Source organism: Stigmatopora nigra, unplaced genomic scaffold (assembly GCF_051989575.1).
Source record: "Stigmatopora nigra isolate UIUO_SnigA unplaced genomic scaffold, RoL_Snig_1.1 HiC_scaffold_27, whole genome shotgun sequence".
In the NCBI taxonomy this organism is placed as follows: Eukaryota; Metazoa; Chordata; class Actinopteri; order Syngnathiformes; family Syngnathidae; genus Stigmatopora; species Stigmatopora nigra.
The window spans coordinates 1,894,507-1,914,851 of record NW_027551606.1 but is presented as its reverse complement, the minus strand read 5'-3'; the positions used below and the strand labels follow the sequence as shown (position 1 = coordinate 1,914,851).

The 20,345-nt window shown below is 38.8% G+C and overlaps 2 protein-coding genes across 2 annotated transcripts; one reads left to right on the top strand and one right to left on the bottom strand.

The window, feature by feature from the left end:
- Positions 1-2,971: 2,971 nt before the first annotated feature.
- On the bottom strand, positions 2,972-11,488 carry mesd (mesoderm development LRP chaperone). The gene is made up of 3 exons (XM_077711719.1): positions 11,285-11,488; positions 7,709-7,941; positions 2,972-3,913 (listed from the first exon to the last, which is right to left on the bottom strand). Exons 1-3 carry the CDS (start codon positions 11,471-11,473, stop codon positions 3,646-3,648), a joined length of 690 nt encoding a protein of 229 aa, XP_077567845.1. The 5' UTR covers positions 11,474-11,488; the 3' UTR covers positions 2,972-3,645.
- A 2,558-nt stretch (positions 11,489-14,046) lies between these two features.
- Positions 14,047-17,022, top strand: tlnrd1 (talin rod domain containing 1). Its single transcript, XM_077711718.1, has one exon. It carries the CDS (start codon positions 15,485-15,487, stop codon positions 16,547-16,549), a length of 1,065 nt encoding a protein of 354 aa, XP_077567844.1. The 5' UTR covers positions 14,047-15,484; the 3' UTR covers positions 16,550-17,022.
- The last annotated feature ends 3,323 nt before the right edge of the window (positions 17,023-20,345 follow it).

The window sequence follows — 20,345 nt, the reverse complement described above, 5'->3', positions numbered from 1 at the left end:
ATTCATGAGACAGAATGTGGACAAATAAAATGAAAATGACTGTTTGATTTTTAAATAATTTATTTGCAGATCACGGTGGAAAATAAGTATTTGGCCAATACCAAATGTTACTCTCAATACTTTGTTATGTACCCTTTGTTAGCAATAATGGAGGCCAAACATTTTCTGTAACTTCACAAGCTTTTCACACACTGTTGCTGGTGTTTTGGCCCATGCAGATGTCCTCTAGAGCAGTGATGTTTTGGGGTTGTCGTTGGGGAGCACGGCCTTTCAACTCCCTCCACAGATTTGTTGAGATATGGAGACTGGCTAGGCCACACCAGGACCTTAAAATGCTTTTTACAAAGCCACTCCTTTGTTATCTGTGGCAGGTGTGATACTGGTGTGCCCATTGCGAGCTATGATGATTTTGCTCACCCTGGTACTCAGTGTGCTCGGGGAGTTTGTCTTTCTGCCCAGTGAAGAATATGACATATGTTACTCATTCTTTTTTATTATAGCCGTTTCATTTTGATATTACATTTTACACATTCTTTTTAGTATAGCTGTTTCAATTTGATATTACATTTTACTCATTCTTTTTTAGTGTAGCTGTTTCATTTTGATATCAATACTGTAAGGTTAGATTCTTGTCCTTAGCTCAATAACAATGAACAAAAGGCCCTGCCTGAGGTTCTTCTTTTGAGGTTGGATTCACACTGATAAGAGAACATGGAGAAGGACTTCAGAGGGCAGAGGAGACAAAGAGCAGGGCGGATGGTCGGGACTTCAAGGGAGCAGCGGAGACAGAGGTCTGTATGGTGTGGATTCGAGGCTGGAAGGTGTGAAGTCCGAAGAAACCCCCTCGCAGCAGTCATGGACCAGTCCGCATCTCATTGTTAATCAGCGAATGAATATGCATTTTTGTTATACTATAACTGTGCAAACGCGGGTTTGTACAATGTCTTTTCCATCCTCCGCTTGGGACATCAAGACTCAGCGGGCTTATTCTTTGGGAGGGAGACCCGGAGCTCTGTATGAATCAATTTGAATGGAATAAATCAGGGGTGGCCAACCTGCGGCTCCCGAGCCGCATGCGGCTCTTTGCCCGGTTTCATGCGGCTCTTACGTCCATATCAAAGTTTGTATTTGTGTTTTATTTTTATTTGCGTGTGCGCTTCGCTTGAGTTCAATACGGTATTTTCGTCCAATTGCGCATGTGCTTGGGATGAAAATACCTCAAAGTTTCCCAGTAGGAGCAAGGTCATTTGAGTAAACGTTTTTAACAGAGTGGGAGAGCTCCCGTGAACCAGAAGCGACAATGAACGGCGTCGCGCACACAAAAAGTATCCCAAAGATCGAGCGTCGGCTGAAAAAGCCACACCCCCTGCGAGGCAGACCAATGGCGAGAGTGCTCAGCCGGGGGCAGCCAATAGGAGAGCGAGGTGTACACCCACGTGGTGGGCGTGCTAGTTAAAAGCCATTCATAATAAATGACAGCTCACAAGGAGCGAATGTTACGCAAAAATAGGCTCTGATTTTATGACAGAAGTCCCACTAAGTAACATGCATAGTAAAAGAAAAACGCTATTGTAAATTATTATATTTTTGTTTGTGGACTTGGTTGAACTGAGAGTTTGTCTGTGTGAGACAGTGCACACAATGTTCATTGTTGATAATGACTGGCCTGTGCTGTTAGTACTGTAGGAGTCAATTTATGTCATTACTATGCTGGTGTGTGACATTTACAATAAATCTGGCTGAGCAAAGGTATGTGTGTGATGTGGCTCTTTGCGGTAACACAGTAAAAAATGTGGCTCTTTGCGGTAACACAGTAAAAAATGTGGCTCTTGGTCTCTGACTGGTTGGCCACCCCTGGAATAAATCATCTGTGGATTAACTCGCTCAACCCTGGTTTGTCTCTTCCAACGCTGAACACGCTCCATTGTTAGACGGGATAAGACAGAGTTAAGAAATTGGAGTAAGGTACTTAATTTATAGTCTAACACCAGACAAACAAAAAATTAGAGGGAACATTGCCTGCCATGTAAGGTTCAATCGACTAAAGTTAGCAAAGGCATTATCAGTAGAAAAAAAATTGGTTTGTTCTTTATGTACTTCTTTTTGTACTTTTCTTTTCTTTTGTACAATCGTGACTCAAATTTTGTTTTGTAAAAAAAAAAAAAACTTTTCTCCAAAGGATTGTGATTGAAGTAGGTTTATGTGGGAGGCAAATAATTGTTTGGGTATTAATTATTGTATGGATACCCGTCTGTTGTCAGGAGAGAAAAAGAAAACGATAAAGATGGGGGAAAGACTCAAGACCCAGTTGTGAACGCAACAAAACACACATTACGTCAGAGTAAAACAACAGAGAGAAAGGGAAAAAAGCTTGGACACAGGACTCTGACACACGTTTGAATGCACTTATAAACAATTATGACGACCGAATGATGTCTTCTTATTCTTTATTTTTCTGCTATATACACCCCCAAATGCATTGTCTTTTTATAAGTACCTTTATCTATTTTCATTTTTACCTTAAGGTACACCTTTTTTTCCTATTTGATTAAGCTGGCCAGCAAAGTCATATTTAGTGGTCCAGTCTCTTTGCATATTACTAACAATCAGGTGGGGTCCTTGGACCTATTCAGAAGAAAACGTAACTGTACCGGGAAGAATGCAGATTTGTGTTGTTTTTGTGATTATTTGCAATAAGAAAAGCCAAGGTGAACGGCAGACAGAGGAACATGAGAATCTGATATGGACATCGAAAGATCACCTGAGTTGATTCTACGAGATTGATTTGTGCAGCAAACGATGAAGTATTTGAGATTCTACACCCATACATCTCAGCTGAGGGAAAGTAGTACTCCTATTTTACTGTAACTAGACTTTACACTGGTCAAGGACAAGGTAACATTTGCCGGGTTCCTGTAATGTGCTTTTTCAATAACTGTAATCGAATATCATCAGAAGAAATTACAATCTGTTTGAGTGCTTCATGGCATTTTTATTATTTTTTATTATTTTCATTTTAAGAAGGTAAAATGATGTGTCTCACAACCCCATTTTGGCTTATGACAGTCAGAGACCTTCATTTTCAATCCTGCTGATATTTTGAAACAAATTTAAAAACTTGACATATGACAGGGCACTTTGAAAGTATTGACACCCCTCCAAAGAAAATTTTGCAGAAATTTCAAAAAATTAACGGAATAAAAATCGTCATGCAATTGCAACAGCTTGCTAACTTTGAAAATAAATCATATAAAATCCTGAAATTCAACATGGGAGTGTATTTAATGAATAAGACCCCATACACACACCAAAAAGTCAGTGAAAGGCCAGAAGAAATATGCAAGTTATTTTTCAACATTGTTTGATGTGCAAATGAACATGAACAAAGGCCTAGACTAAGAATTGCAGGTCATATAAATGGAGTGTGTCAAGTAAAACCTAATTCAGTCACAACATCAAGATAGTTTGTATTTTGGCAGACTTGCAAGGCTTTATTCAAGTAAAGACAGTATTTGTAAAACAACACAAAATGATCAAAAAGGACCATTGATCATGCAGAGAAGTGAAGCAAATCAACACAGGGATTAGTCAATTGATTAATGACATCTAAGTGCAATCTGTTTATGTGGTCCTGCAGCCTCCCCATCATAGATCTTGTCTACTGGGGCTGGCTTTGTTACTTTTCAAATCAACCTCCTCACTGTCAGTCTTCCTTGTGCTTTTCTTCTTCTTAGCATTTACTTCATTGGCTTTGTACATACTGTCATCTTTCTTGGCAGCCTTGCCAGGGAACACCTGACCTTCAACAGTTACATCCAAGCAGCGCTCCTGGGTCAGCAGGAAGTCTTTAACTTCCCAGGCTAAGCTTCCATCACGCAACATGAAAATAACCCTGTCAGAGCCAACCACAAATCTGTAAGGACAGATAAAAAAGGGGGATTAAGATTTTTTTATTTGTAATGATCATATTTCAAAGGTTAACACAACACTGACATATTTACATATTGCTCTTCACTTCACTAAGTAGGTAGATTACTATTGCATTCATGGACGAAAATGAAACAGGATGCTGAGGTGAAATGCACAAAACCAGGCTGGTTTTGCTATTGGTCCATCGTCATGCCAGCGTTAATTTCTATGCATTAATTAACTCAGTGTTTCCCAACCAGGTGTGCCGAGGAAAATGAAGTCATACATCGTAATAAATATTAAAAGATTAAAATCTAACTAGGTTAAAATTGAAATATGAAATCATAGATTGAACTATAACTAGATTCAAATTGTAATATTATAAGACTAAAGTGATTTTGTTGCTTATTGTTATGTAAAGTAAACCAGAAGTTCTTTGGCTTTTGTCAACGTTAAGTCTGTGAGCACAAAATGGCTCTTCTCGTAATGTTATGTGGTAGAAATAATATTGTGAGGAACAAAGTAAGTAATATTACGAGATTTAAGTCATTTTCCTGTTTTTATTCTACGTGAACCGGAAGTTGTTTGGTTTCAGGGGTATCAACTTTTGGCGACGTAAACTTTCTGTGAGCACATGACTTTTTGCCTAATATTGGGTTAAAAATTCAAAAATTTAAATTAAAATTAAAACACATTGCATTATTTTTTTACCATCAGTCCAACTGAAAGCTCATCAGGGTCGGCGGACGTCAACTTTAATGACGTTATATCAGTGTGAAATAAATAGATTATGTAACAATTAGGGGAGATTGTTTATTTCATGTTAATAAAACTTTGATCAGAACAACTTTATAATGTTAATATAGGCGACAAAGTTATAAATTAGAAGATTTTCAGATAAATTTGTGCCTTGAGATTTTTTCAATGCAATTAGTGTGCTGCAGCTCAAAAAAAAGGTTGGGAAACACTGATTTAACTATTCAAAATGACAAAAACAAAGTTAAAAACAAATCTATTTAGTACAACACTATGATCCCAAGACCATTTCCTATCTTTGTCCTTTTTGTTCACACCCTCCATATCCTCTCCACTTCTATTCATCATTTTGCCAGTTGAGGCAACTTTTGTTCATAACATTTGGATAAAATGGGATAATTCCTTGATATTACGTAAAAAAAAAGAATTACAGGCTGTCCTCAAATGAGGACAGTGGGCTGAAAAGGGGTAACAAAATTTTTAAGTGCTGCTGTTTGTATGGAAGCATTTTGCATTCACGTTAGAAATACAAAAAGCCCTGACCATTTTCCCAATAACAGTAGTACCTTGACATGTGTCCAAACATAGGAGAAATTTGATATACGAGGAAAATTCCGAGCAAATTTTTGCCTTGAGATACGACACAAACTTGAACTTTACGTAAGATAACTTGCACAATGAGTGGTTGACTATACAGTGGTACCTCGAGATACGAGCTTAATGCGTTCTGGGACTGAGCTAGTATGTCGATTTTCTCGTAACTCAAACTAACGTTTCCCATAGAAATTAACTAGACGCTCCCCTACTTACGAACATTCGAGTTATGAACAACGGTACATTCGAACAGTTCTGCGATTTGCGTTTATGTCGAAAAATGTTCGTAAGTTGGATTTTGTATTGTGCGCCTTTTTCCGAGTAGTGCTTCTTTCCGCCGCTAATACCGATGCCTTGCGCTGTGAGAGCTCACCCAGCATCGACCTTCCTCTGCCCAGTTCGTTGCAGTGCGGAAGTGCGTGAACGTATCTCCAGTGGGCAAAAAACCTTTTTATTTTTATCATTAAAGATCTCGTGCATCCATTATTCAATATGGTTGGTGAAAAGAGAAAGGCTTCTAGTGAGGGAGGTGCAAGGAAGAGGTAAGCCATTTCATTTGAAACGAAAGTCGCAAAGCGTTGCACAGGAATACAACTTCAATCGTTCGACCGTCAGTACCATTTAGCATCATTTATGATGAAAAAAAGAAAATTGCAATCGTCATTAGATAGCTTCTTTCGGCCAGTTTCTAGTAAATCTCTCTCTCCATCTCTAATGTATGTATACAGTACTGTAAATATTCTCTCCATTTTATTAAATGTTTTTTTCCAGTACAAACCAATGCTAGTTACTTTTCCAAGCCTTAAACATACAAATTCACTTATATAAACCTTCAATATACTTATATACCCCATAGACATAAATTATAATACAAAATGTAACACTGAATAAACTTACGAACAAATTCAACTTATGAACAATAGCTCGGAATGTAACTCGTTCGTAAGTATTAGCGATCCTGTCGCCATTCGCAATGACTAACGGGGAAAAAACTGAAAAAATGCAACGCATATACATTACAGGAGGGATTTGCGGGTAGAGACAGAGCCCATGATGATCTCATGAGCAGCCTCTCGCGTCCGCTGTCTGCTCGTATATCAAAATGTGTCTCGTATCTCAAGATAAATATTTGTCAAAATTTTACACGTATCTCAAATTTCTTGAATGTCGGGCCACTCATATGTGGAGGTACCACTGTACAAAAGTTTATTTATTAGAAATTACAGCTATAGGCAGATGCAAAGAATAATGTATCGATATCTAAATATAATCTAGATGTAATATTGGACTCAGAGGGAAAATAGTTCCTCTTCGCGCAATTAAAATGTGCAAAAAAATATTTTTGTCAGATTCGAGAGGCATTGGATCATTGATGGAATTTTCAGGAGCCACCGTAGGGGAGCTTTTCAGGAAAAGCTTTTGCGATAGGTTTTCGGCGCACCAGGAGTTGTGACCGCTGTTTTTTTTTTTTTAGGACAAATAGAGGTTCACTCCCCTGACTTCAGTGCGGGCAAATGTGGGGTCAATATCCGCTGGTGGCATTATGATTGGCAGTGCGGATGGTTCTTTGTTTCTCCGTGTGCCCTGCGACTGACAGGCGATCAGTCTAGGGTGTAGTCTGCCTTTCGCCAGAAGACAGCTGGGTTAGGCTCCAGCAACCCCCACAACCATTTCGAGAATGGGCGGTGTGGAAGATGAATGAGTGAATGAATGAACCTCCACTTTGCTCCTTTACAGCATCCAACCATTTGAGGACAATCAAAGCGCTCTATTTTCAGACAAGGGCAAGCGACGGTGTCTGCTGTAATCCTGCCAGGAGATTGAACTTTGAAACATTTTTGGGAAATTCCACCATAAACTCAGCGACCAGGAGGCTCCCAAGTGTTCAATCAGCTGCACAAGCTCTATTTTCAAATTAGCGTGAGGGCGTAGTAAGGTCGCCCGGGGCTCTCATTTCTGAGAAAATCCACTCTCACAGAAGATCCTGGCCGTTCTGTCCCCTCAGTAAGCTCTATTTTTTGATAAAAGTGATGGCAACCGCCTGCTGCGTGCTATTTTTTTCCAGTGATGAGTTGAGTGTCACTCTGCCGTCTTCCGCCATTTTCTTTGTGGCAAGCAGAAGACAGATTCGCCCCTCAATTTTGACATTTTTATTTAGACTTAATATTTAAAAAATGCTATATGCTGAACCCGCAAGGTGGTGAAGGATAACACTATAGCAATATGACTGGGTGTTTAAATACTTCTTGAAATAACTGTATTCACAATGTTTTTCTTATTACTACATTACTTTTTTTGGCGTAAATAACTGCTGAGTTATCAGGCTAACACATTTGGCTAGTTTTTTTAAAATTAAAATCAATGGACTATATAGGCAGCTTGCTTCACAAAAGCAGGTGACTCGGACTTGGGTATAAAAATATGTGATTGGGAAATACCTACTTCATACCTTTGAATATCATAGTTTGCGTTGAACAGACTGCCCTGCCACAGTCCAGTGATCTCCTCAGTCTCCTTCTCAGTGGGTTCTCCTGACACTGTAGCAAAAACCATCAAGGTGCGCCCCTTCTTAGATATTTTCAGCAGCTCTTCAGGCTTGGACTGGTCAATCTTCGAAAAGTCAATGGGAGGAGAAGCTCTCCGGTGCTCTGGAAGATCACCTTCCTCAATGTCATCATCTTTCTATATAGATAGGGAGGAATGTTGAATATGCATACAAAAGTCAAATGTTTTGTTTACTGCCAGTCCCTTTGTGGGAGGGCCTACATCCAATAGTGCAGTAAAATTTAAAAACCGTTAAATCGGCTGAAAAGGTATTTTAAAGGAAGACAATACAATATCTATATTTTATGAATCTTTTATTTATATATTTTTTAAACAAGCTACCTGATGGTGTAGTGCAGGCTTCGGCAACCCAAAACGTTGAAAGAGCCATATTGGACGGAAAAAAAAAAAAAAAAAACCCACACACACAAATATGTCTGCAGGCGACCCAGAGGGGCGAGTGGTTAGTGCGTCGGCCACACAGCTCTTGGATCCTGGGTTCAAATCCAGGTCATGTTCATCTGTGTGGAGTTTGCATGTTCTCCTCAGGCCAGCATGGGTTTCCTCCGGGTACACCGGTTTACTCCCAGATTCCAAAAAGATGCACGGTAGTCTGATTAGACACTCTAAATTGCCCCTAGGTATGGGTGTGAGAGTGCGTGGTTGTCTGTCCCCTTGTGCCCTGCTATCAGCAAGCCACCGATTCAGTTTGTCCCCCGCCTCTGGCCTGGAGTCAGCTGGGCTAGGCTACAGCGACCCTAATGAGCACAAAGCGGTTCAGAAAATTAGATGAGATGAGAAATGTCTGGAGCTGCCCAAAAAAATTAAAAGCCTTACAATGAAGCCTGCCATCATTACCATTTTCCCAAGATGGCACCATCACGTGGCAGCCGGTGGCAGTAGCTCTGCCAACTCTGTTTTTCGTGTTTTACAGCCTTTCTATCTTTTTTTATTAAATTTTAATATTTCTTAATACATTCCTTTTTACTTTACTTTGTACTTTATACTTTTTACTTTAAAGTTTTTGCAACGTTCTTTGTTCTGTTAGCCTGGCTTCTTTCTGCTACTTCTTTTTTGGAACCATTTGGCCATGCTACACTGTCATACACTAGGGACTAGCTGTGAACAATACGCAGCAGAAGGAGCAACACCTCAATGCCGCTGGAAATTCGGAGCTGAACAAAAATGTCGGGAGAAGAAGGGACGCTTCAGACCAACCATTCCATTATGGGATAAGATGGAAGGAATGTCGGCGCTTACCGGGCCGGAAACGGAGTCGAGGGGTTATTCTCTACTACTGTTGATTCTTCAGCTCCAGAATACTGAGGGACTGTGCGGATAAGCTTGGAAGAGTGACTCTAATTTCAACAAGTCTGCAGAGGTTCCCCATCTTGTGGAAGACTTCCTGTGTGTGGTTCCAGTTTTATCCAACTCTACAGCGTATTTTCTTGAGTCTGTATCCGTTTTTGCTACTGCAACCAAGATAGCGGCGCTCAAGTGGCACCCGGCAGCGGTAGCTCTGTTCGCTCTTGCCCATTTTGTGTTTTTGCTGCTTTTCTGTTTTAATTATTTGATTCAATGATTCTTAATGATCCCATATACTTTGCTTTCTACTTTATGTCTAACAATGTGTAACTATGCCTTTCCTATATCTGCATTATCACACTTCAATATACGTGTATGTGTATGTGTACGTGTGCGTGTACGTTACATTGAGGTGAAAATTGGCAATCAGGGGAAGCTTAGACGTGAGAAATTGTAAAATTAAAAAATTTTAATCAAATTTTAAGGGTGCGGCTTATACACTAGGTCAGTTTAAATGAGTAAATAGGGAAAGTAATTTGAACTCAAGATATGTAGTTCAGACTCGGTTCAGAATGTTAAGATTCATTGTCTGATTGTATGAATATAACAGTGGCGGGCCGTCGGGGCCTTCAAGGCCTTCTCTGCTGGCCTAAATATATGAATCATATATTATTATATTTTTTCCATCAATACTTCCAAAAATAATTCCAAATTGTCTGATAGCTTCCTTTCATTGAGTTCCCCCTGGTTGCACTGCTTCCAGATGTGTGTTTTCATATTGAAGCATTTAACCAATCACATTTCAGCCATTATTTGTTACCAGGGTCAGAAATCTGCCTCAAGGCCTTCACAATCAGTTCTGCGGGCTCTGCTGCATTAAACAAGCGTTGATAAGACTGTTGCTTTAACTAATCGGATTACGAGTTGGCAACACCACAATTCCTTGTCGCAGGCGTAGGGATACGTAATCGCTTTCACCAATTATGATTGGGTAGTGATTAGCCAGAGTTACCAAACTGTATCTAGAGCTAGCTGCACAAGTAAATAAATTGTTGTGTTGATTTAAAGCCATTTTCAAGATGGACTTTGCCAGAAATATGACAGGTTTGACTTTTAGCATTAGCTGCGATGGCGATATAAAAGGAAGACAGGAGGATGGATATTGTGTACAGTTAAAAGGGATTTTTGGTGAGTAAAATATGGCTATATTCCTAAATAATATTTCAATTGTCAGCCAAGTACTGATATCTGAAAAGCTCCAGTGTTTGTATTTAATCACTAAATGCTGCTAGGAAGTGGATTTTACCCCATTTTCGATGAACTTGTTAAGACCCTGACGGATGTAGCTTCTTAAAGGAACCGCGCATGTACATACAAACTCTTGTACACTCATACGTCGGCTCAGTGAAACTGCTCATGGCTATTGTTGGCTTTTATTGATGTGTATGTAGATCGTGTTGTTTTACCTTGTTTTGTCGCCGGTCCTTTGGTTGCCCGTTGTCGCCGTCCTGACAACAAAAAGACCGGCGACCAAAAGACAGCGACGAAATAGCCATAAAAAATTTTGAGGGTAGGATTGATTTGATTCGTTGAAGGCGCTACAAGAAAATGAACAGACTGCCACAGGACTATAAGCAATTATTACTTCTGCAATAATATTTAAATGAGCGATGATAGATGTGAAAAAGCTCAAGGCTGTGATAGTAACATCTTGACTAAATTATAAAAAGAGCATGCTAGAATGGGCGGCGGGTGAGTGGTTAGCGTGTCGGCCTCACATTGGAGGATATGGGCCAGGCGGCCTGCTGACTTGCTATTGACGGCATTTCAGAAAGTGTGAAAATGAAAACAATCAGTTGGGATGTGAAAATAAATAAATAAATCGGGCAGCCTTTTGTGGCGAATGGTTAGCACGTCAGCCTCACAGCTCTAGGGTCCTGGGTTCAAACCGAGGTCGGTCCACCTGTGTGGAGTTTGCATGTTCTCCCCGGGCCTGAGTGGGTCTTCTCCGGGTACTCCGGATTCCTCCAATTTCAACGACATGCATGGTAGCCTGATTTCACAGTCTAAATTGTCCCTAAATGAGTGTGAGCGTGAATGGTTGTTTGTCAGCACCCCCGCGACCCTAATGAGGATAAAGTGGTTCAGAAGATGAGATGAGAGTATGTTACAGTACCTCCCACTGCTCAAGAAGACGAGCCATATCTGCATCATTGTAGTCCCTTATGTCCTTTTTCTTGGCCTTATCTTTAATGTTACTCGCTAAAGAATGAAACAAACAAGTACAAAAGAGAAGAGCTACACACCGCGACCGAAAGTCAAACGCCATGTTTTCAGATGGTCCAATCTGATTGGCCAATGCCATATCCGGTCACAATACTGTAGGCGTCGAGTACGTGCTTATTACAACATGAAAAAACACAGGCGGAAACCAAAATATCATTTGGAGGATTTTCAAAATAAAGGATGACTTTAAAAATGTCAAATGGATTGTTTATCAGGTAATTTAAAAACTCTATGTTGTTTGTTTGTCTCCACCTTAGAGGCCATGAAAAGGAGAAAAAAGGTATGTTGGAGTTATATATATATATATATATATATATATATATATATATATATATATATATATATATATATATATATATATATATATATATATATATATATATATATATATATATATATATATATATATATATATATATATATATATATATATATATATATATATATATATATATATATATATATATATATATATATATATATATATATATATATATATATATATATATATATACATATATATACATACATATATATACATATATATATATATATATATATATATATATATATATATATATATATATATATATATATATATATATATATATATATATATATATATACATATACATATATATATATATATACATATATATATATATACATATATATATATATATATATATATATATATATATATATATATATATATATATATATATATATATATATATATATATATATATATATATATATATATATATATATATATATATATATATATATATATATATATATATATATATATATATATATATATATATATATATATATATATATATATATATATATATATAGATAGATAGATATATATATATATATATATAGATAGATATATATAGATATATATATATATATATATATATATATATATATAGATATATATAGATATATATAGATATATATATATATATATATATATATATATATATATATATATATATATATATATATATATATATATATATATATATATATATATATATATATATATATATATATATATATATATATATATAGATATAGATATATATATATATATATAAATATATATATATATATATATATATATATATATATATATATATATATATATATATATATATATATATATATATATATATATATATATATATATATATATATATATATATATATATATATATATATATAGATATAGATATATATATATATATATATATATATATATATATATAGATATATATATATATATATATATATATATATATAAATATAATTATATGATATGTTATTTTCCTCGTGGCAAGCAGAAAACAGGGGGGTGTCTTCGTTTTTTTAAGTTTCAGCAAGGATTTTCACTTTTTGATGAACTTTTTTTCCAAAAAAAATATATGCGACATAGTGAAGACATGAAAGTTGAAGCCGTAAAGTGAAGAAGCATCACAGTACATTGGAGAATACAGGCAAGGTGTCCTGCTGACTCGCTGTTGATGGCTCTCCAGAAACAATGTGAAATCGGAAAGCAATCAGTTGGGAATTGTAAATGAATAAAACGTGCGGCCCGGTGAAGCCAGTGTTTCGCACATTGGTCTCTCAGCTCTGGCGTCCGGGGTTGAAATCTAGATCACGTCCACCTGTGTGAAGTTTGTATGTTCTCCTTGGGGGTCCACGGGTTTCCCCCGGGTAGTCCGGTTTCCTCTAAAATTCATAAAATATGCATGGTAGGCTGATTGGACACTCTAAATTGTCCCTAGGTATTGATGTGCGTGTCCATGGTTGTCCGTCTCCTTGTGCCCTACGACTGTAATGAGGACAAAGCGGTTCAGAAAGTGAGATGAGATGAGATGATAAATAAATACGTGGCTACTCACACATTAAAGGCCGAACACTAGTCAGCACTGGTAGAGATGCTGACAACAATGACAGCCAAGCAAAATAGCAATTATTTATTATTATATTACAACAACTTTTCTCATATCAAGTAGGAAGACGAGATTGAAAACGTTAATATTTTTTACTCGGACGAACCGGCATTAGGTAGCTCATGGACCTGTGGTTGGGGAACGCTGCTCTATATAACAAATAAAAGAGGGAGGACTTAAAATTGACGCTCACATCCTTTGTTTTTTGTGAAAGCAATCCTAGGATAAAATGTTTGGAGGGTCCTGGGTCACTTGTGGACCCGTGTGGAGTTTGCTCTTGTTCTCCCCTTATCAAGTTAATGGGTTTTCTCCAAATTGCCCGTTGGTATGAGTATGTGTGTGGTCTCCGTGTGCCCTGCTCGGATAATGAATGCATGAATATCTTTATATTTTTGCGTTTTCCTGATCTCAAAAACAATTGTAAACGGTCTGACGGAATAAATTGGTAAGTTATTATTATTATTATTATTATTATTATTATTATTATTATTATTATTATTATTATTATTATTATTATTATTATTATTATTATTATTATTATTATTATTATTATTATTATTATTATTATTATTATTATTATTATTATTATTGTTAATATGTTTTTTTTTATTTTTTTTTACAACTATACATGCGAATTTAACGGGAAAAAATGGTTATCTGACATATGAACTTTATTTTGGAACAGCACATCCGATGTATGATGGCTCGCTTGGTTAACTTCCTACTTGATTGAGCGGGGATGTCGCATGCCAGACAGAACTACGAGGAAGTTTAACAGTAATACAACAGTATACGCCACCGTGGTCTTCCGATCTACCCCTTGAAAGTCTTTTATTTGGGGCTGTCGTGGCCCCAAACATAACAAGTGCTTCGGCCTACGCGAACTGCCCCTTGTCGTATCATTGTGTTAAACAACTTGGTTCACTCCAGCGACCATTCAGCGTGACCACACCCTCCCCATTTCCTCAAAGAACTGCAGCGGGAGCACGCAACGGCACGTAGAATCTGGGGAAATACTTTTTTAAACCCCGTTTTTTATATTTGAGGAGACCAGTTTTCGCACGTGTATTTATATGTTGGATGACCACCGAGCGTTATGGATACAAGACCCGAATGTTCACGCAGAGTGCGTGGGTTTTCACGCGCTCTGGTCCCGTGTTAAGATGCCAAAGAGGAGGTGGACACACGGACGATGTCTATGGAATCGAATCGACCGCTAGCGTGTCACCCGGGCTTGAGTTTGAAGAAGACGAGGTTGAAACTGGATCGTGGAATCGGCTTGAATGGACTTTTAGCGGCAAAATCAAGTGGATTACGGTGGGATTCCTAAAACGATGGCGTTCGAGTTTGTCTGCAAGTACTGTCCGAGTGGAGCACTGGCTCTAGCACACATGAGTATGCCAGCCTGGTCAAACTCACTGGAAACCAGTCTGGCAAGGTACTCTTCGAGATCAGCCTTCATTCGAATGGACGTCAAATGATGTCCTATTGAATACATCAGAAAGAGACTTAAGTTTAGTTTCAGGAAAATGCCCCCCTGCAGTGACCAATACATCTGTAAAATCTCAAATTTTACTGCATAGGAAATAATTAGTTCCCTCTGGACTTTAATTTAATCTTAAACGTGTTCATCTGGTTTCTTTAGTGTTTTGAGAAATGTTCATTCTTCACTTTTCCTTATAGAAAGGCGTTTGTTAACACTGCAATTTGTCTTATTTGAATTTAAAATCAATCTGTGACTTTTTTACTCCACCTCAACCTAAGAGTATTGTAATACATGTACCTTTAATTCAGGGCATTTCTATTTATGGGTTGGATGATGAGTTGGGGGCAATGGGAACTTAATTATAATAATGCAGTAAATTTGTTATGCTTTTCAGCAGTGTTTACAATAACATAACGCAGTGCATCGGACATAAAATGTACAGAAGATTTGCTATATTGTGAAGGAAGTCAAAGAATACTTATGGCCAGTTGTTTTTAATAGAGATTTGAACATGCAGAGTTGGGGCATTATATGGAAATATATTAAGCAACATCATGGAGTTTGCAGCAGCAACAAACTATAAGTAAGCCTGTCAAAATTCCAGTTTGACCACCTCTACCCCATTCTCCTCTTTATTATGGCTAGCGGTGGCTCTGGCAAATCGGCTAGTGAAGGATACACCAATCTGCTGAGTGGCAGTTTTCAGCAGAGAAAGCATCTTTCGTCCATCTGTGACGCATGTAAGGGCAAGATGCAACTGGTGGCTGACCTTCTTCTGCTGTCCAGCGAAACCAGACCTGTCATGACTTCTGAGGGTGTAGCAATGGCCGACACCTTTGACCAGTGTCGTGACACTGTTATTGCACGGACGAAAGAGCTCTCTATCCTCACCCATGACATACAAAGCCAACTCAACATGGGCAGATTCACAGAAGTGGGGGGCCGCCTGTTAGAAATGGCTGATCTCGTTGTTTCTTTGACTGAGTGGTCTGCCCATGCCGCGTACCTGGCCGCAGTAGAGACCACTGGCTCGCATCCTTGCTTGCTTGGTCTTGTGGACCGTTACAAGGTGACCCGTTGTCGGCACGAGGTTGAACAAAGCTGCAGTGTTCTCCGTATAACTTCCCTGCCTGACCTTACTCCCCAACTTCTCCTTGAGCTCTCCCAGAACATCTCCACTAACCTCAAGACTCTCACGGACATATCATCGCAGGCAAGCGAAAGATCCAGAGATCGCTTTGGAAAAGAGCAGTTCAAACTGAGCGTCAAGAGCATGAGCACTAGCGGCACTGCCTTCCTGGCTTGTGTGAAAGAAGTCAAAACTCAGCCCAGCGAGCTATCGAGGAATCGTTGTATCCTCTTCAGCACCGCTCTGGTGCAAGCGGTCAATGCGCTGGTCGGCTTTGCCACAGAACCCCAGTTCCTGGGGAGAGCTGCAAGTATCTCCACTGAAGGGAAGGGAGTACAGACTGCAGTTTTAGGGGGTGCCATGAGTGTGGTTTCGGCCTGTGTCCTCCTCACCCAAGGTCTTAGGGATGTTGCCCAGCACCCAGAAAGCAGCTCCAAAATGGCTGACTACCGCGATCGCCTGCGAAACTCGGCTTCTGCTGTGTCTGATGGCTGTACCCTGCTCACACAGGCACTCAGAGCACGCTCGTCTCCTAGGACTCTGCCACCAGTCAACTCTCATTTTGTGACTTAGATCAGGAAAAGGCAATCTCATTTATGGTCTTCGTATTTCAACATACCAAAGACACTCATAGGATACCTCACTAGAACTGAACTGAAACATCAGTGATCACCTCCCGAGAGTTTTACGTCATGCTGGATGTGACCCAAAACCAAGCAATAAGGCTACTTGGTCACCATGAGGCCAATGCAGTCAGTGCTTCATACGCTGACAGCACCGTTCTAACCTAAAAAAAAGTTTACCTCAGTTTTCAGCTCTGGTGAAAATGCCAGTCTCGATTTAAGATGGATGTAGCCTTGCTTTGTGAGCTTGGTAGAAGTGAGAAGTGCTTGTTTTTCCAATGTGTGTTATTTCCTACTTGGTAAAAGCTGCTGTGAGTGTGCCATAGGTTTTTACACATTATTGGATGCCACATAGTACTTTAATGTGTTTGACCATGCATGTAATGGAGTATTTATTTCATCAATTAAATATGTTTCTGATAACGTGTTGTTTGATCCATACAGTATACTGTTCTTTGAAATCATATAAAGGGATGGTTGTGATATCATTCAAGTCAATTAGCTAGCCAGGGGTGAAGAACAAGTTAGACACAGAGCCAGAATTTTAAACTGAGAGTCAAAGAGCCACACCTTACGTCAGAAACAGCATAAAAACAACAATCTGCCAAATTATTTTTTAAATATAATTTATTATTTGTTTTTAATGCCCCCGGTGAATCTGAGTGTGTTTTCAAGAGAAACATCAAACCACGTAAAGAGCCAAACTATATACAAAATATAAGCAAAGAGCCGCTTTAATTTTGGCCGGGAGATGCATGTGCCCCGAGAGCCATGTGTTTGCCACCCCTCAGCTAGTTGAATATTTATAGAGCTATTTCCATTATATGGTACTTTTGAATACATTTAATAATGCAATTTCATAGATAAAAATCAGATTAATGGGTGGCCCGGTGGGGTGAGTGATTAGCGCGTCGGCCTCACAACTCGGGACCTGGGTTCAAATCCAGGTTACATTCACCTGTGTGGCGTTTGCATGTTTTCCCCTGCGCAGATTTCCTCCGGGTACTCCGTTTTCCTCCCACATTCCAAAAACATGCATGGTAGGCTGAATGGACACTCTAAATTGCCCCTAGGTATGGGTGTGAGTGCATGGTTGTCCGTCTCCTTGTGCCCTGAGTTTGGCTTGCCACCGATTCAGGGTGTCCAACGCCTCTGGCCCGGAGTCAGCTGGGATAGGCTCCAGCACCCTCCATGACCCTATGAGGATGAAGCGGTTCAGAAAATGAGATGAGTTACTACATGCATACATTCATATATGTACATATGCGTAATAAAATTGTATATAAATTATAAAAAGGGAGGACCTGGTGGTGGTGCAGTGGCCTAAGCGGCCTGCTACCATTTTGGTGGTCCGTATTTGATTCCAGTATGTGCGCGTTGCGTCTGAAGGACACCCAGTGTAAAATGTGTGTGCTAAATCTAAGATGTCATTCCACGATTTTAGCGTGGCAACCCCTGAGGGGATAAGCCCAAGTTTCATTACATTAATCATTCAATCACTTTTTGGAGCCTATCTGAGCCAACTGGGGGGTAGAAAGACTACACCCTAGACTGGTCGCCAGTCAGCTGCAGGGCACACAGAGAGACAGCTGACCATTCTTATTCAAAATCATACCGGCACCAGCAGGAATCAAGCCCGCACCAAACTCAGGCGAGTGAACCTCTACAACAGGGGTGGCGAACAAGTTGGACATAAAGAGCAAACATTTTAAACAGAGTCAAAACGCCACACACACGTAGTGACTTGCAGAAACACACATACACACATACAAAACACATTTATTTTGGCCGGTAGCCGCATTCGGCCCCCGAGCCACGTGTTCGCCACCCTTGCGCTACACCATTAGGTGGCTACAGCAACATTTTAACATGCAAACAAAGCACTCGTTAAGTGGACATTTTATTTCTTTAGAACCCTTTTCAGGTGTCATCTTGTTGATGATAAATAACAATGTATCCAAAAAACATTGTTTCAAAACCTAAGTGGAAAATAAATTCAACTTTACAGAATAACATCCCCAAAACCTGATGCTTCATTATCTTTAGATGCTCTAAGATTTCAACTTTGGTTTCATCAGAGTGTCACACATTTTCCTGCATCCATTTAGAGATATTCGTGTGTGCTTTTGTAAAACTGAAGCCAGAGTGAACATTTTGATTTTAAATCATTGTAGTTTGGTGTAATTACTGTGGTAAGTTAAGCATGGTTTGTTTCAGCATCATGTTTGGGGCTTTTATTGTTGAGCTGTGGATAATTGCAATAGATACAAATAACACAAAACAACAGAATGTTACCATGAGACCTTAAAATATCTCGGAAGCCATTCAGCATTAATCAGTACCACTCTTGAGGAATGGCAGTATGAAAGATGAATGAATAAATATACTTCTAAAAATTCTGTGTCGTATTGTCAGGAAAATGCCTCTCTAGAATGGATTTAATAGTCACACAATAGCTACCAGCTTAAGCAATAATTTTGCTTGAATATCTCTCTCTATATATATTTTTTGCCTTTTGTTTATTTTAGAGACCCAGTGGATCAGTGTTTAGCATGTCATTCTCACAGCTTTTGTGTCCTGGGTTCAAATGCAGGTTGATCCACCTATGGGCAGTTTGCATAGTCTCCGTGGGCTTGCGTGGGTTATCTCTGGGTACTCTGGTTTCCTCAAATCTTCCAAAACACGCTGTTACGCTGATTGGACACTACATTTCCCCTAGGTATGAGTGTAAGCGTGAATGGTTGTCTGGTCATCAGTTCAGGGTGTCTCCTACCTGGTGCACTTAATTGGCTGGGATAGCCTCCAGGTCAAGCCACAACCCTTATGAGAGTCAGCAGTCCTGAAAATGATTGAATGAATGGATCTCTGTACATTCTTGGCTTAAAACATTTCCAATAACCAAACATATTGAAGGAACATGAGTCAAACTGTCACTAGACATTTTTCATGCTTTCCAAACTCACTAGTTTTCCTAGCTAACCATCATATTTTATTTTTTCATTCCCACTTATTTCTTTGCAAACAAATGTGCACATCTACAATTAACTGTCTCCGGCTGCACAGTTATGACCAGATGGCGATAGCTGTCTGTGTAATGATACCACACTTAAATAAGATTTTGAGCCGCTCATGGCCCAGCATACTTAACCCTTCCTGGCCACTCTCAATGAAACCAAGCCATTGGCACACAACAGGAAACCTATAGCCTTTTCTATCAGGAGTGGCTTCCTTCACCCGACAAAAGACAGGAGTCACAATTTCAGGGAAGGGTTTCCTGCTTCAGGAAGGAAATACTTGCCTTTCCATTTCTTCTGAGGGGCTCCCATTCCTGTGACTCTTTTGCTCCATAAGGAGGATGCTGATGCATATGCCCTCAAAACAATATTATTAAAATAGCAGTTTACAGTACTATTCTAATTTGTTTTACACAATGTCCTCTGTTTACTTTGTAACACATAAGGTTGTCGTAACCCGATAAGAGCAAATGATCCTGTTTTGATAATGTATACATTTACTTGACTGGATAGCTCAGCACCCATTCGACAGTTGCATCTAAATTCATGTGAACCTTGTGACTTAGATTAGACTGTCATCATAGCTTCATGAGCTCACACAAAAGTTTTGAAGGTCATAAATACAAAATGCTTTATTGAATGTTTATTGCCTGCTTCAACATATATTAGACTGGTCTTATTTTTTTGTATTACTGCAAACATCTGTTTCTTAATGTAATTTTGTAGTGCTGA

Bases quoted from the DNA above. Each gene is read 5' to 3' on its own strand.
- mesd (XM_077711719.1), bottom strand. From the start codon at position 11,473: ATGGCATTGGCCAATCAGATTGGACCATCTGAAAACATGGCGTTTGAC. The intron at 7,942-11,284 runs GTACTGTAACAT...CTATCTATATAG, and splicing joins GTCTTCTTGAGCAGTGGGAG to AAAGATGATGACATTGAGGA. The intron at 3,914-7,708 runs GTATGAAGTAGG...CTGTCCTTACAG, and splicing joins GCAAACTATGATATTCAAAG to ATTTGTGGTTGGCTCTGACA.
- tlnrd1 (XM_077711718.1), top strand. From the start codon at position 15,485: ATGGCTAGCGGTGGCTCTGGCAAATCGGCTAGTGAAGGATACACCAAT.